The following is a 15736-nucleotide window of genomic DNA, read 5'->3' as shown; positions in this document are numbered from 1 at the left end:
CTCAACCTGAGGTTCAGGTGGCACAGCTATGCCTCCCTTGGAGGTCTCGACTTCTCAAACCGTGGCGTGGGGTGGGGGGGTGGGGGGTGTTGCATGAAGCAAGACTAACAGTAGCATGCAGGACTCAGATGCCATGGCCTACCAGTGCTCGGCAATATAAGCAAGTGCCTCAATTGCCCGAACCAGCTAGGACTCAGCCAAGAGTAAGAACTTAGCCCTGGATAGCAAGGGGCCCAGGGCACGTTAGCAACTCCTGCCCAGGGTTGTGAACACCTGTCAAGGTTGCTATGCTGGGAAGACACAGAGGCTTGGCCCAACCAAAAATCCAAGGGCAGCAGTCTGACTTCACTTGAGTGCTCGCTCCATAGCCCCAGCCAGCACAGCCACATGGTGCCTTACAGCCCCAGCCTGGAGCTGCCTGCACAGGTGAAAAGAAACCCAGAAGTGTACAGACCCGGAAACCCATCAGAACATTCAAGTGTCACAAATGGCCACCCTAACTTGCACAGGGAGAGGTTTTGGTTCTTGCAGGCAGAGCCGTCCCTCCAAGCCTGCAGACAAGTCTCATTCTTCAGGACCAGGTAGCTGGCCTCCTGCCTTCACTGCCTCCAGAACTGTATGTACCACGCCACACATGCACACACCACCTGTGTTTACAAGCAAGCATGGGATGGCAGGCGAGGCCCCTATTACCTGCAGGGGTCAAGGTTCCTGGCGGGTTTGGCTGGGCTGGTGCTCCTCCGCTCCTTGCCCTGCAGGTTCCTGGGCAGTTGGACGCCCACAGTGCAGCTGACGCGCAGGAGGAGTGCTACGAAGAGCTGAGGGTAGAGCTCCAGCACCACGGCTCCAGACGACGGGGCAGACAGGACCTCGTACAATGCACAGGTGGCCTAGGGCAGAGCCACTCGAGGGTCACGTCTCCCTCTACGCAGCATTTGTACCCCTAATTCCAGGATTCAAAGGGCTCCAAGCTTTAGCATGAATCCCATGTACACTTGAAGTTTTAGGTCCCTAGGGGGAGGCAGGAGGGACCCAAGAAGCCATGGAGTAAACGGCCCTGTGTAGCTCGGTCCTCTGGGCATGCGCAGGGCAGGGGAACAGTGTGGCCTTCGTGGGGGCAAACTTCAGACCATCTGTTCGTGGTTCCTTAGAAGGGAGAGGAAATTCTCACAGCTGCTTTATTGCTTAAAGTGTGGCTGGGCTGGGTTTATTTTTTTTCCGAAGGATAAAATGTGAAGTGGACTCCCTTGGGAGCTAACACCTGCTGGTCTTTATGAGCCCCAGCACAGCTGCCAGGTGCCTTTGGGGTGCCCAGGCCTCATGTGGGGGCAGGGGTGGCATGTAAGGTAGACCCTGAAGTCCCTACTCACCGCCAGGGGAAGCAGTGTAGCCACTCTGTCAGCAGTACTGCCCAGAAGGAAGGCTCGGCTCTCCTTGAATGGGACGTCTCTGCTCATCTTCTCCAGAAGCAGCCCTAAGACCTGAGTGGTGAGGCTGGGCTCCACAGCCAGTGCCCGCCACAGGGCACAGGTGTGACTGGAACAGAAAGGAAAGGCACCTTGAGTGACTGCCGGCTGTAGCACCCTGCCCACCATTGCCTTATGCTGCAGTCTCCCCGATTCCACGAGGCTCAGACATGCCAGAATCAGATCTTGCTGGGAGAGAAATGATGTCCTGATGTCAGATCTGAACTTGCGCCTTCCTCTGACCGCAGGGCAGAGAGAAGACTGCTGGCCTGTACATAGAGGACCTGAGGCAGGAAGCAGAGGGTCTCTAAGGAGCTGCCAGAAGCAAAGATCAGGCTTCTCCAGAGTAAGCATCCATTCCAGGCCCCAGAGACAGCACATGGTCAGAGGACCAAGGAAGAGGCACCATGAGAATACTCGGGCATTACAGGATGGCCTGACTATCTAGTGGCAGTGCCCAGAATACTGGAAATGCCCATGTGTCTGCAGAGGTGTAGGACAAACTTCAAACTGTCTGTTGGAAATTAGGAAACACCACAAGTAGCAACTCTCAGAGATGTGAAGCCTGGAAAATGGCTTAGTGAGTGAGGGAACCTGCCACCAAGCCCCATGATCTGAGTTCAACCCCTGGAACTCACACAGTGAAAGGAAAGAACCAGCTTCGCGAACCAGTTCTGTGTCCTTATTTCTATGGGCATGCACATACACACAAAAAGAAATTAAGAAATGAAATTAAGAGAACCAAAGAGACCTCATAGAAATAAGGCACATATCACACTTGGTGGACATATTGGTGCCAGCCCAGACACAACAGATGAGAGAAACTGAGTTGGGGGGAAAACAGAAGTCGAGCCAGGCAGGTTGGTGTGTGCCTTTAGTCCCAGGACCCAGGAGGCAGATCTCTCTGAGGCCAGGAAGGAAGAGCAAAGAAGAGTTCAGAAGACAGAATGAGAGAGGTAGATGGTGAAGTCAGCAGTTCAGAAACAGATAACAGAAATATCTGTGGAAAAAATGGTTGTGCTTGTCTTCCGTAACTGATGAGACTAAGTGTGACGGTACATGCTTGTTATCCCAGCACCTGAGAAGTGGAGGCAAGAGGGTCAGGAATTCAGGGCAGCCTCAGCTATGAGCAAATTTGAGGTCTGCCTGTGCAAAAACAAAACTAGACTACACAATAGCATTGTACAGATTCAGAGGCCCGGTAGGCTAAGACACCAGGAGGACGCAGAGCGTGCACACCAAGGGGAAAGCTCCATCTCACAGAGACAGTGAGATAGGCACGTGCAGATCCCTCCACAGCAACCAACAGAAGCCAGAAATGTGACATGATTTCAGATACCATTGGAAACAACCTCCAGGTCGTAAGACCAAAGACCAATTAAGTCTGTGAGAAAGGCAGAACTCACCCTACATGGTAAAGTCATGTCTGAGCTGGGGAGGATGCATACCAGAACCTAAGTGCCTTGAAGCCAGGCTCAGTTCCCCTGATGGCTGGCTGCACACCAGAGCCAAGCCCACCCGTACCCAAGACAGGGCCGGAAGTTTATGAGATGGCCAGAGCACAAACAGTTCAGATTCTGTGGACCTCACAACTTTCACAATGCTTTACATTTAGACAGCAGCACATCACAAATGTTGTGAATAAGCATGGTGGTGGCCCATAAATCTGGATTCTATCACCTTTACATGTCAGGAAGTAATCTTTTGATCTTTCCCCAACCATTTATAAACATGAAGCCCTGTCTTGGCACACAGACTTGGCACAACTCACTGACTTGCCCAGTCATTCTACTGCATGCATGTGACAGGTTCTTTATGTTCTACTCTACAAAAGATGGCTAAAACATTATTTCTTAACAGCCCAGGTAGAAATATTTATAAACATCCCTGGGAATGGCCAGCAGTGTAGATAAAAACACAGCCAACCAGGTGGTGGCGCACGCCTTTAATCCCAGCACTGGGGAGGCAGAGGCAGGCAGGCCTTCTGAGTCTACAGAGCAAGTTCCAGGACAGCCAGAGCTACAAAGAGAAGCCCTGTCTAGAAAAAAAACAAAACAAAAACAAAAAGCCATCCATACTACACAGCAGGAAGAACAGGCCAGCTCACTGTATCTCAAGAGCTGTATAGTAAGCAAGTAAGGCAGGGGGGAGCTTTTCAGTCTGCTCACAAAGCTCAGGATCAGGCAAAGCCCCCCTAAGAACAGCAGCAGTACACTGGTAGCAGGTTGGAGGCTCAGCTGACGAGCAGATGGGACCTGGAGACTGGATACCTCCTCTGCCTCCAAGCAGCGTCTGAGGTCCGCAAGCACAGAGAAGCCTGCAGGGGCAGAAGGACTGGCAGGCCCTCCTGTGTGCACCCCTGTCTCAATGGGAACCAAATGACCGCAGGAAGATCACCTAAATGAGGATGCCACAGGAGTAGTTAAGAGTGCTTGGTGCTCTTCCTGAGTTCAGAGCCCAACACCCATTTTGGATGGTTCACAACCACCTATAACTCCAAAGGATACTACGCCTTATTCTTGCCTCCAAGAACACACACACACACACTCACTCTCAATGCACAGCCTCCCAGCTTGATAAGAACAAGAGCTGATAGTGATACAGCCATGCATCCTGTGCCCTAACATCAGCACCAGCAAAGGTGGGCACCATGCCAGTAGTGGCCTGGTCTAGTAGTGGCCTCAAGGATAACCTCTGCCCCCAACCAAGACTACAAAGAAAGATGAGACCACCAAACCCCATAGCCTCAGGATAGGGTGCAGGAAGGGAAAAGAAAGGCAGGCAAGAAGAAAAGGTTTCAAGACTGGTGAGGTGGGAGACTTCTGGATATAGGGTGAACACAGGGTTCCTAGGCTCCTAGAGAGGTCCACAGTGGTCACGGTGGGGCTCTGCTCACAGGTGATGAGTACTCTAGTAAAGTACAAAATCATAGCAGGAGGCTTAGAGCCTGAGAGGAGGCTAAGGACAGTGGCCACCATGAAGAGCTATGGGAAGGAAACCTGGCCTAGCAGGTATGCCCAAGAAGGTTTTAGGTTTGTTGTTGTCGTTTTTTGTTTTTGAGACAGGGTTTCTCTGTGTAACAGCTCTGGATGTTCTGGGACTTGCTCTGTAGACCAGGCTGGCCTTGAACTCAGAGATCTGCCTGACTCCTGAGTGCTGGGATTAAAGACATGCCACCACTGCTCGGGTCCCAGAAGGATCTTAACTGGAATCCTAAAATATCTGGAGAGGACAGATGCCTTGGATACCTGAGAGGTAGTCTTTTGCACTGTGATCATCTTTTCCACAAGCCCAGGTCCGTGGGGACTCATGCAGAAAATTTAGGTTGCAGAAGTGGGGGAGAGGTGCTGGAGGAGCACACACTGTGCCATGCAGGAAAACCCCAAAGCTGGAGGATGGCTTCCACCAAACAAGCTGAGAGTACTGAGTACCTGTCAAAGGGCAGGGGGCTTCCCAGGAGACTGGATACCACTGCCTCGCAGTGCTGAGATGCTAGGAGGTACACGCTGTGCTGGGCAGCTGGTAGGACATGTTCCTCCTGGGTATCCCGCAGCTTGGCTCGCAACACACTCACAATCTCAGGTACCTGCAGACAGGACAGGCTCAAGTGGGATGCTGCAGTCAGGCTTTGAAGCTGTGAACATCCCAGGGCACGTGTCCACAGCAGGCATGACGGGGAAGGGCCCCACTACCCCAGACTATGAGAAGGAAAGTCCTTAGAAGTCCAGAGCTCTTGACTGCAAGCCACAGGCTTATGGCGGAAAGGTTCAAGGCAATGCTCCCCTGGGTATGAGTGGCTGAGAACAAGAGCCTAGATCCCACACGAGAAGAGAGAAGTAGGCCATGGTCCAGTGGTAGAGCATTTACCAATATGTAGGAGACTACCTCACATTAGAGCCCCAGAACTACAGAGGAGGGGAAAGTGGAGTGTGAGGGGCTCCTTGAGCCTCTAGAGTGTCCCTGTAACTCAGCTACTGTCTGCTAGAGGCAAGACCCATATGAGAAATCAGGCTAGGAGGCAGAGAGGGAGGACAAAACAGGAGCCATGGACCCGAGTAAGACTGGGCTAGAGGGTGACTTGGAGAAGGAGGGGCAGGGCCTGACAACACCTGCCTGAGCTTTGGGTGTCTTGCTGCTGTACAAAGCAGGTACCACAGACACTGGGGAACACAAGTGAGCAGGAACTCTGGCCAGGAACTCCCTTTAGAACTACCTACCTGGAGTGGACAGACCTGCAGCCTCAGTTATTCTCCAAAGCGTGGCCTACCCCTAGGCAGCCTTGCAGGGCTTAGCTTATGAATCTCCTCTCTGATTCTAGATGTAGAAAAACTCCCAGCCCCACAACACATGAAGCCAAAGCCATATGTAGAGATTACAGAAGCGAAGCAGATGGAAACAGAAAGTTCCTCGGCAATTACAGACACTGGGAAGATTCTGGGTCCAGTGGAAACTGTCAAGGCCAGACCCTTTCTCCTTGGTGAAACCAGGAAGGGTACAGGAGGCTGAGTATCAATGTGGACTACACAGGGCACTTAGTTCCCTGGGGAACTACAGGGCTCAGAGGTGTGAGCATGACATTAGAGTCACTGGATGGCCTTGGGTACAGGAAGTAGATCCCCCATGGCTCCCTCATTGGGTAGCCTCCTTCTATCTACCTGCTCATCTATACCTTCATCTTCTGGCTCTGTGTCCTGACCCAGCTGTGGCCTCAAGCGGCCTCTGGACACTGGCAAGTGAAAGCTTCCTGTTCCGGCTTCTGGGAAGTCTGTTGGTTGTTACTGTGTGGGGGAAGTTGTGTTTGTTGCGATCATGTTAGGACTGAGCCATACTCCCAGCCCCTTTAAGTTGTGACAAGGAGTATTGAGTCTCTAGATCTTTAAGCACTGGTCCTTCCTTGTTCCTGGCCTACTGCTCAGGGTAGTATTTCTGCAAAGCACTTTTCTACCCACTATGACAGCAGTGACTAGGTGTGGTGGCCTTACAGTGGGGGCAGTTTCCTCATTATTCTGACTTAGGAGTCCACTTCTAAGTTCGGCACGGAACCCCACTTCCTGGCCAAGTAGGCGGCAGGCTCTGTCTGGTCTCTGGACCTTTGTCTACCTTTGGGTTGTGGCCCCATCCTCTGCTCTGAGCACTCGGGAGTAGTCCTGCCCTATCTACCGGCTTGGTCTACGTCATTTGTCTGCATCAGCTGCGTGAAGGCGTGGTCCCACTGCAGCAGCGCCAGCCCCCTGATGGCTATGCGAACAATCGCACCTCCAATTTCAGAAATTCCATAACCACAAAAGAAATTCTGTCCTCATGAGCCTGCCTGTTTCCCAGCCCCTCAAACCTCGGATCTACGTTCTTCTCCGTGGACCCGCTTGCTCTGGACATTTCATATGAATGGATCACACAGTGCACGGTGCTCTTCTTTTCTGGCTTTCACTAGGTACAATGTCTCTCAGGGTTCATCTACACTGCGGATGTGTTAGGACTTCTTCCTCCATATGGTAAAATAATATTCCACCATACGGACGGACCACATTTTCTTTCTCATTCACAAACTGATAGCATCTTCATGAACAATGTTGCTGTGAACATTTGTGTGTAAGTTTCTGTGTGCATCCAGGAGTGTTTCTAGCGGTGGAGGACTGGGTCACGTGTAGCCCTCACTTTGATTTTGTTTTTCTTTTTTTGTTTTTTCGAGACAAGAGTTTCTCCGTGTAGTTTTGGTGCCTGTCCTGGAACTCACTCTGTAGATCAGGCTGGCCTCGAACTCACAGAGAGCCGCCTGGCTCTGCCTCCCGAGTGCTGGGGTTAAAGGTGTGCGCCACTGCCGCCCGGCTCACTCTGATTTTTGAGCAGCCTGTTTTTACATGGTAGCGTCTCTGTCCCCCAGCCACTTGCATTAGCATATGTTTCCTCTTTCCTGTGTTCGATTTTGACCCACAGAAGACCCTCCTCCCTCTGCCTGACACAGGTGCTGAAGATCTGCTCTGTCCCCCCACCTTGTCTCACACTCAGCTTTACAGGGTGCTTCATTCACAATCATGGTATATTCGGTGGGACCTCAGTCAGCTGCATGCCAGAACCACACTGACTCAGAGTTAGACCAGATGTCCAACAGCACCAGCCTGTCTGTAAGAGGTTCCTGTCTGAGTCTCTCAGAGTAGAGAGGATTCCCATGACCCTGATGGACCGATGCTACAGAAATGCCAAGTTACCTGATGACTGAGATGCCAGAGACAGGCCAAAGTCTAAACTGGTTGGGCTCTGTAATTCAGGACCATGCAAGGACACCTGGCTCTATGAAGCAAAGGTAAACCCAAAACCATACAGCTCAGGGAAGAAAACAGGACAAAGCCTCCTTAACAACGGATCTGGCAAGCCAGGCGGTGGTGGTGCACGCCTTTAATCCCAGTACTTGGGAGGCAGAGGCAGGCGGATCTCTGTGAGTTTGAGGCCAGCCTGGGCTACAGAGAGAAACCCTGTCTTGAGGAAGAAACAAACAAACAAAAACAACAAACATATAATGGCATTTGGCCATGATTTCTTAGACATCACACCAAAAGCACAGGCAATAAAAGAGGTAAGCGGGACTAGATCAACCTCAAAACTGTCGCATACCAAAGGACAAACTGATATACTTTGAAGTTACTACAGAATGAAGCTCATATTTGAAAGTCATATATCTGATAAGGGGTTAATATCCAAAATGTATAAAGAACTATAAGGTGACAGGCCCATTCACCTCCCAGGGCCAGCAGAGGGCTCAGCAGTTAAAGGCACTGGCATGATGACCCGAATTTATTCCCCAGAGCTCCCATAAAGACAGAAGAGAACTGACTCAAGCTGTTGCACACACTAATAATAAAGTCTCAACAACAACTGGCTTGAATAAACGTGTTCCAGAGGTGATACACAAATGGCCAATAGATACATGATACAAAGATGCCCACCTTCATTAACCATCAGAGAAACGCAAATCAAAGCCACAGTGATGCGACTGCAGAGATGGTTCAGCTCTCACAGAGGTCCCGAGTTTAGTTCCCAATGCCCACACCAAGCAGCTCAAGAGTAAAGGCTGTGGGGGGGGGGGGCGGAGGGAGGAGAGCAAGGGAATCTGTGGCTGATATGTAAAATTAAATTAAATTATAAAATAAAATAAAAAAAAAAGAAAAAAGTAAAAGTGATTGCTGTCCAGCCTGAGGACTGGAACTGGATGCTTCCAATTTCACATGGTGGAAGGAGAGAACAAGACCCTGTGGTGTCTTCTGAACTCTACGGGTGTGCTACTGTACAGGTACTCACAAGTTCCCCTGCTCCCAGACACACACACACACACACACACACACACACACACACACACACACACGCACGCGCGCACACACACAGGAATGAATAAATAAATAGATCAGAACCAGGGTCATCCAGCTGGTGAGAGCACTTGCTGCTCTCGTAGAGGACCCGAGTTCAGTTGCCTGCACCATGTGATGACTAGTAACTGTCGCTCCAGTTTTAGAAGATCTAAGGCCCTTTTCTGGCTTCTGCAGGCACTGCACACACATGGTACACATACATACATGCAGGCAAAATACTCATACACATAAATAAATCTAAAATAAAAATTTAATTAAAAAAACAGGATTTTTTAAATTTTATGTATATGAGTGCTTTGCATCCATGTATGTCTGCACCACATGCATGTCTGGCATCTGAGGAGATTGGAAGAGTGCACGGGATCCTCTGGAACTGAAGTTATGGACTGTTGTGACCACCATGTGGTCGATGGGAATCTGAACTCAGGTTCTCTAGAAGAACAACCAGTGCTCTTAACAGCTGAGCCATCTCTCCAGCCCTAAGTAAGTATATTTTTTTAAATCCTTAAAATATTTTTCAGTTTGGTCATACACCCAAAGAGATAAAAACAAGGACTTAAGATATTTGTACAGCTGTGCTCACTGACTTTTTATTCACATTAGCCAAGAGTAGAAATAACCCAGATGTCTACCACTGGATGACAGGTAAGCATGTGGATTGGCCACATGTACCTGGTGATGACCACCTCCAGCCCAATTCTTCCCCTCCATCTGTACAACTACCAGAGGATCCCTTGATGTCCGACTTTGTGGCTTCGGGAAACCCAGGCCTCACCAGGTGGACCCAAGCGGCACACTGTGCCCCTCCCCCTTCCTGCTCTGCTCCCCTCCAGGATCCCATCAGACAGGATCTCCACAACATCAACCTCTTCCGTCAGCTGTCCAATGGCACAGGAATACTATTCCTGTCTAGAGGGGCAGCACGTGAAACCCCTGGTCTGAGGGCCCTTCTGTTAGACGCTCCCTTCTTTTTCACTGGTTAGTTCCTGCCTCCGATATACTCACTAGCAGAAGAATCAGAATATTCCTATAGATCAGTAAGAGGAGCACAGACATGGACATGGGCAAAAGACCATGGTCCTCACAAAAGAAGTCATCAAATTGGCTGTCAGTCACCAGAAAATGCAAATTAAATCCTAATACGGAATATCATAAGCCCATCACAAAAGGACAGAAAGAGGAGCCCTGCAGCCACCACCACCGCCACTCTCCAGGTAGGTCCCAACTGGGATGTGACCTCAGACAGCTTTCTACCGACAGTCGGGACTATGGCTACGTGCTCCGAGATGGAAGACGAACCAATGCGACAGGCATAATGAGGAGCAAGCAGTGGGCCAGCACAAGGGGCAGGAGTGACCTCACTTTCACACCACTTGTGAGACACTTGGGTGATGGAGGGGGCCGGGGTGTCACCTGGGGCCAGGGAAGACTCAGAAGCTGGCAAGTGACTCTCCTTGGGGATGACTGTGTGAACTGACACTCCAGCTCCTTTTCTTTCTGGGATACTTCAATTAGATACAGAATCTCAAAATCCCCCCCAGCAAATGAGCTGAGTCCCTCCAGGACTCTAAATCTTCTACTCTACAGCTGTCCAGCCTGTTGGAGCCTAACAGACCTAGAGGGACCGAGGGCAGAGACACACTTCACTCCCACTGCACACCAAATGTCCAGTCACAGGTGCTCCCAAGACACATTTGGAAACAACTACCAGGAGAAGACAGGTGTGGGCTGCAGCCCTCTAGGCACGGTGAACAGGCTGTACAAAGCAGGAGCAGAGCAGCAGTCCTGTGCATGAACTTGGCGTTTCTGTAGGCAATCTCCCCGGGACCTGGGTGACCCAGTGTACCCATATTCTCCCTGGTTAGAGGATCAGGAGCTTAGCAAGTATCAGCTCAATGTTAGTATTTGTGGGGTTTGTGTGTGTGTGTGTTGGGGTGTATGTGAGATGGCATCATGTAGCTCAGGCTGGTCTCAAACTACCTATACAGCTGAGGCTAGCCTTGAACCCCTGATCTTCCTTGTCTCTACCTCCAAAGTGCTGGGATTATAGGTGTGTACCACCATGATTAGCTGCCTCTCTCTCCTCAGCTCTAGCCACATGTGATCCTCCCTGCTAAGCCTCCTAAATGGCTGGGACTCCAAGGACAGAGAGGGTCCAAGCATGCCAGACTTGCAACTTTTTTCCTCTTAAATCCCCTCTCCCCAGCCCCCAAAGGGTTTCTTTGCGTAGCCCTGGCTGTCCTGGAACTCAGAGATCTGCCGCCTCTGCCTCCTGAGTGCTGGGATTAAAGGCCTCTGCCACCACACCCGGCTTAAATGAATTCTTTTTTCTTTTTCTTTTTCTTTCTTTCTTTCTTTTTTTTTTTTTTTTAGCTGAGGATCGAACCCAGGGCCTTGCGCTTGCTAGCTAAGCAAGCGCTCTACCACTGAGCTAAATCCCCAACCTTAAATTCTTAATAGAGTTGCTTTTATCAAGTTCTAAGTGGTCTTCAGATAAGAAAAGATTTGTCCAAATCAGACCCAGAATAGACGCAGTCAGAGAGGTAGGAGTCAGACAGGGGCATCTAGGCAGGTGAGCCTAGGGTACCCAGCCCTAGCCTTGCCCTCAGCCTCACCCTAGTCCCCTAAACATGCTCCGCACCCACCTTTTCCAGCAGCACGTTGCCTCCCTCCTTCAATAGGCAGTTGATCATGACTGTGGATGCACGGGAACAGTTCTTGTCCGGGTCTCCCAGGCTCTCAAACATGGTGAGCAAGAGGCTGATGAGCTGATCTGATGGGAGGCGCTTGGCAATAACCTGGGAGAAGGGTGATACCAGAACCAAGCAGGGTCAGCCCAAACTGCTTCCCGGGGAAAACTCACGAGTTTACTCTCCCTTCTTCACCCTTCTGAGTCTGGACTATTCCAGGAAGGTGGTCCTTGGGCAGCCGCTGGGCTGGGACTGAACAGAGGACAGGAGAGTGACCTGTGTGGAGCTGCTCTGGAACGCCTAGGACACAGGGACCAGGACAGGCCTACAGCTTCCCCACCTCAATAGGCCCAGAAGTGACCCTCCAGCTCCAACAAATGCGCCGGAAGAACATCACAGTGCCAACCCCAACTACAGAGCCCAGCTCCTTCTGACCCACTCAGGGCTGGGTATTTGCTCCCTAGCACTGAGTGTTTCCAGAAAGGGCCCAGAGGCCCCTCCTGTCAGACTCTGCCAGAGATCCTGGCCATACCAAGAAGAGCAGCAATGTTCATACACAGGGTTAGAGATGGATTTGCTAAGGGAAGAGCTAATTTTTCCATCCTTGGAGCCTTGCTGAGCCTCAGACTAGACATATGGTCAGATGGTTCAGGCTGGGTATGGTACCCAGAGAGTACAATATATAGGGTATGAAAGACATCTTGGCCCACTTCTTAACTTCTAAATGCTGTAGGACAGTGCCTCAGCCAGCTGGAGTCAAAGACAGGGCCCACGCTAGACCATGCATATGGCTGAGTAGTTTTCAACTCTGGGTAGGGCATTCACATACACACCAGCATCATGTCCTCCTTCTTTAGAAACCCACATCTTCAGTAGAAAGCTGGGGAGCAGGGAGCAGGCAGCCCCAAAGACATCTGGATCTCAAAGTATTCAGATCCCTCTCAGGCATTCCACCAAGACCTTACCACCCACCCCATCTTGATCCTGCCCAGACTGTGGTGTTCTAAAGTAGGCAGGTATGAGACACATGGCAGTGCTGACCCAGACAACAATCAATCCTTAGATGAATCCTGCTTACAGCTGCCCCTCAGGGCCCCCTGAGCTAGAGGTAACAAGTACTTCCTGGGAAGTCCCTTAGCCCCAGGCACCGCAGCCCCTCCCTCCTTCTTGCCGTGGGATCCCGTAAGTACCTGGGCTATGCTGTGGCAAGTGTGGAAAAGGATGGTGGGGTCAGGGTGCACGAGGCCATCTTTCAGGGTGAGGAGCCGCTCAGCCACATCGTCACGGTGGTCTCTGGAGAAGCCTAAGGGCAGGAGTTGCCTGAGGCTTCCCTGGTGATCCCAGTCTGGCCCTGTCCCCTGACTGCTGCCTCTCCGGTCCCCACGTCCCCAGCAGGGCTCACCCTCATAGCCCAGCTGCAAGTACAGCAGGGAATGGACACAGCCCACAGCTTCCTGGCGGGTGGTGGCCCATGTGTCAGCACACCGCGGAGCAAAGAGACCGATGAGGAGACCCAGGTTGTGGAAGGGTACCAAGGTCTGGAGGAAGATGGAAGGTGGAGGGGAGTGAGTGGGCTGTGGAATTCTGGGGGATAGTCAGGTACAGTCTACACCAGTAGGGCTCAGAAAGAAGCTGTGTGGCCTGGACCCGCCCTGTGGCTGATGGCCCTAGAAAACGTTCCCCCTCACACCTGGTCCACCTGGCTCCCTAAGCGTAGGGAGTGGGAGCTTCTACTTGAGCTGCAGAGAAGAAGGCACAAGTACTCTGCTGAATCGGCCACCACCCTTGGATGACCCTCCCCAGATGATAAATCTGTGGATGGGGGAGGGAAACAGGTACCCCTTTATCCTGAATGGATCCCAGTCCACCACTCAAGTTCTGCTCCCCTTAGAGACTGAGCTCTCTCCCTCCTTGGAGCAGCCTTGCTCCTTCCTGCTAGAGGCTGTGAACAACTTCCCCCTCCCCTGCCCCCAGGACACACACCATGCCTCCCCTGGCCCCCTCCCAGCTGTGCCCAGTACAGGGACTCCACATCCCAAAAGTCACCAGACAAGAAAGGGGACTTTCAGGATGCAAGACCTAGGGATAGGTGGCTGCTGTTCCCAGAGAGGTTAGATTCAGGTCAGTGTGAACCAAGACAAACTCCAGTCAGACCATGGTTATGGGAAAAGCACACACATACCACATAAACACACACACCAAAACAAAAACAAAACTGTCATGAGAAATACCCCACGATGATTCCAATAGGTGACAAAAAGATGTTTGTAAAAATCCACTCACTATCTGTTCCTGAGAAAATGTTCTGATTAACACTGCCAGTGCCAATCAAAGCTAAGTGGCTCGGCGGTGAAGATCTAAACACATCCTTTCTAGGGGCGGCTGGTTCACCCTGAGCTGAGTCTAGGGCAGTCCTATCCATGGCAGGTCCTCTGTCCTTGTCAGAGGATGTTCCGGGACATGAGGGACGGAAGGAGGGTGAGGTCCGGGTCCAGTACTCACGCTGACATGCAAGTGCTCCAGGAAGAAGTGCAGCAGGCAGGCGCCCAAGCCAAGTGCCCGCGCCCGCTCATGACCCCTCGGGGACTTGATCCATGGGCTCAGGTGCTGTACAAGAATGGACTTGACACAGGTGTCCACTGGGGGAGGAACCCAGGAGTGCAGAAACCCACATCCCAAGGACAAGCTCAGCATCCCTGCTGGGCCTTGCTTCAGAGCCTCAGGGACCCGAGTGGGACCTAGGGTGGCTCCCACATCAGGATCTGCTGCAGCTCACCCCTGCCCACGCGGGGTGGCTGAGAGTGATCCAGGCCTAGTAGGGACTAGGTGCCTAGATTAGGGGTTGGTGCTGCCCCAGCCCACGGCAACCACGGGAGGAATGGGAAGAGCACCACAGCAGGGCGTGCCTTTTGTCATCCTGCTTGCCTCAAGTGGCTGCAGACTGCAGCCGGGACTCACGGGCTCCAGAGAATGCTGCAGAGGCACTATCTACCTGGTCAGAGTTGCCAGGCGGAAGGACCCCTCCCCCGAAGACTATCACACTGTCTCTGCAGTACCTAACCACGGCGGGGAGGTGGGTGGGGGGGGGACGGGACGGGGGGACGGGACGACCAAGCTCCATCACCACAACAGCGAATGCCCACAGCACACCTCAACCATGACCTGCAGGCCCTGGGGGGTCATGTTCCGCCGCAGCAGGCTTGTCAACAAATCTTCAAGGGCACGCACCGTGTCCAGGTACAGAGGCTGGAAGGAGAGTCAGGTCACCAGCTCCATGCATGGTCCCACTTCCTTCAGGGGCCTTCTCACTCCCCGTTCCCATGGAAATGGCAGTACCTCCTGGCAGGTGCCATCTTCCTCCTCAGGCTCAGGCGGCAGGGCCATGACACTGTGTAAGCAGCTGTGGATCACATCTGCCTGTAACTGCTCCTCCAATACAGGCTCCAAGTTGCTGAGCAGCAGGTTAAGGGCCCCAATAAATGAACCCATGATGTCTTCTCCAGCCTGCGCCCACCCAGAAACCCCTGGGCTTGCATGGACGGCGCAGCTGCTATGTTCGGAATACCTCAGATACACGATGCAGTCCATACACCTGCACACAGGTCCACAGGCCCCAGAGAGTCCACAGAGGCCGGAAAGGATACACCAAGTATGTGCAGGCAAGCATGGCTTTCTTCCTAATGGGTGTTCTTAGGCAGTCTGGGGGTTCTGCTCTGATGAATTCCTTCAGGGGCAGCACAGAAGTGGCCCTCAGAGGAGGCATCAGCTTCCTCCCTGCTCACCTTGTCTCTCACACTAAGTGGGTGGTTGAGCCTCTGGGAGGCAGGCCTGTCTACACCCGCCGAGCCCCCTAGTCTGCGTCACTGCATGCATCCCTCGGCCTCCCCAGGCCCCGCCCCCACGGCTTGCTAGCAGCAGCTGCCCGGAACTCACCATCATCTGCGTTACCAGCTCTGCTTTCCTTGAGAACTGAAAGGAACTGGCTTGTGCGCTGCTGCACATGGCCTGGCAGACCATGCACAGGCTCTGGACGAGGCACAGCTTCAGGGCTGGGTCCTAGGGGAACAGCTGGCTGCAGAAAGCTTGCACACCTGCCCCAGAGCTGCTGTGTCTAGAGCAGCCACAGGGCTGGGCCCCGCCCCAGAAGCCGGAGCACAGAGTGCCAGGCCCTGCTACTCCTATGGGCTGAGAAACAAAAAACTAAAAGAACCTCACCAAT

At 52.2% G+C, this 15736-nt stretch overlaps 1 protein-coding gene across 2 annotated transcripts in view; it reads right to left on the bottom strand.

Annotated features, from left to right (window-relative positions):
• The window catches only part of Mroh1 (maestro heat like repeat family member 1), an 80753-nt gene that overhangs the window by 5125 nt on the left and 59892 nt on the right, over positions 1-15736 (bottom strand). For both annotated transcript variants that reach the window (XM_028870952.2, XM_037197597.1), the window contains 11 exons: positions 15451-15573; positions 15162-15241; positions 14854-14968; positions 14668-14763; positions 14020-14124; positions 12920-13055; positions 12708-12820; positions 11473-11625; positions 4898-5052; positions 1371-1536; positions 694-890 (listed from right to left, as the gene is read on the bottom strand). In XM_028870952.2, coding sequence (XP_028726785.1) covers positions 694-890; positions 1371-1536; positions 4898-5052; positions 11473-11625; positions 12708-12820; positions 12920-13055; positions 14020-14124; positions 14668-14763; positions 14854-14968; positions 15162-15241; positions 15451-15573 — 1439 coding nt within the window. The remainder of the gene's footprint in view (positions 1-693; positions 891-1370; positions 1537-4897; positions 5053-11472; positions 11626-12707; positions 12821-12919; positions 13056-14019; positions 14125-14667; positions 14764-14853; positions 14969-15161; positions 15242-15450; positions 15574-15736) is intronic.

Source organism: Peromyscus leucopus, chromosome 20, assembly GCF_004664715.2.
Source record: "Peromyscus leucopus breed LL Stock chromosome 20, UCI_PerLeu_2.1, whole genome shotgun sequence".
NCBI lineage: Eukaryota > Metazoa > Chordata > Mammalia > Rodentia > Cricetidae > Peromyscus > Peromyscus leucopus.
This window is presented reverse-complemented; position numbering and strand designations above follow the sequence as displayed.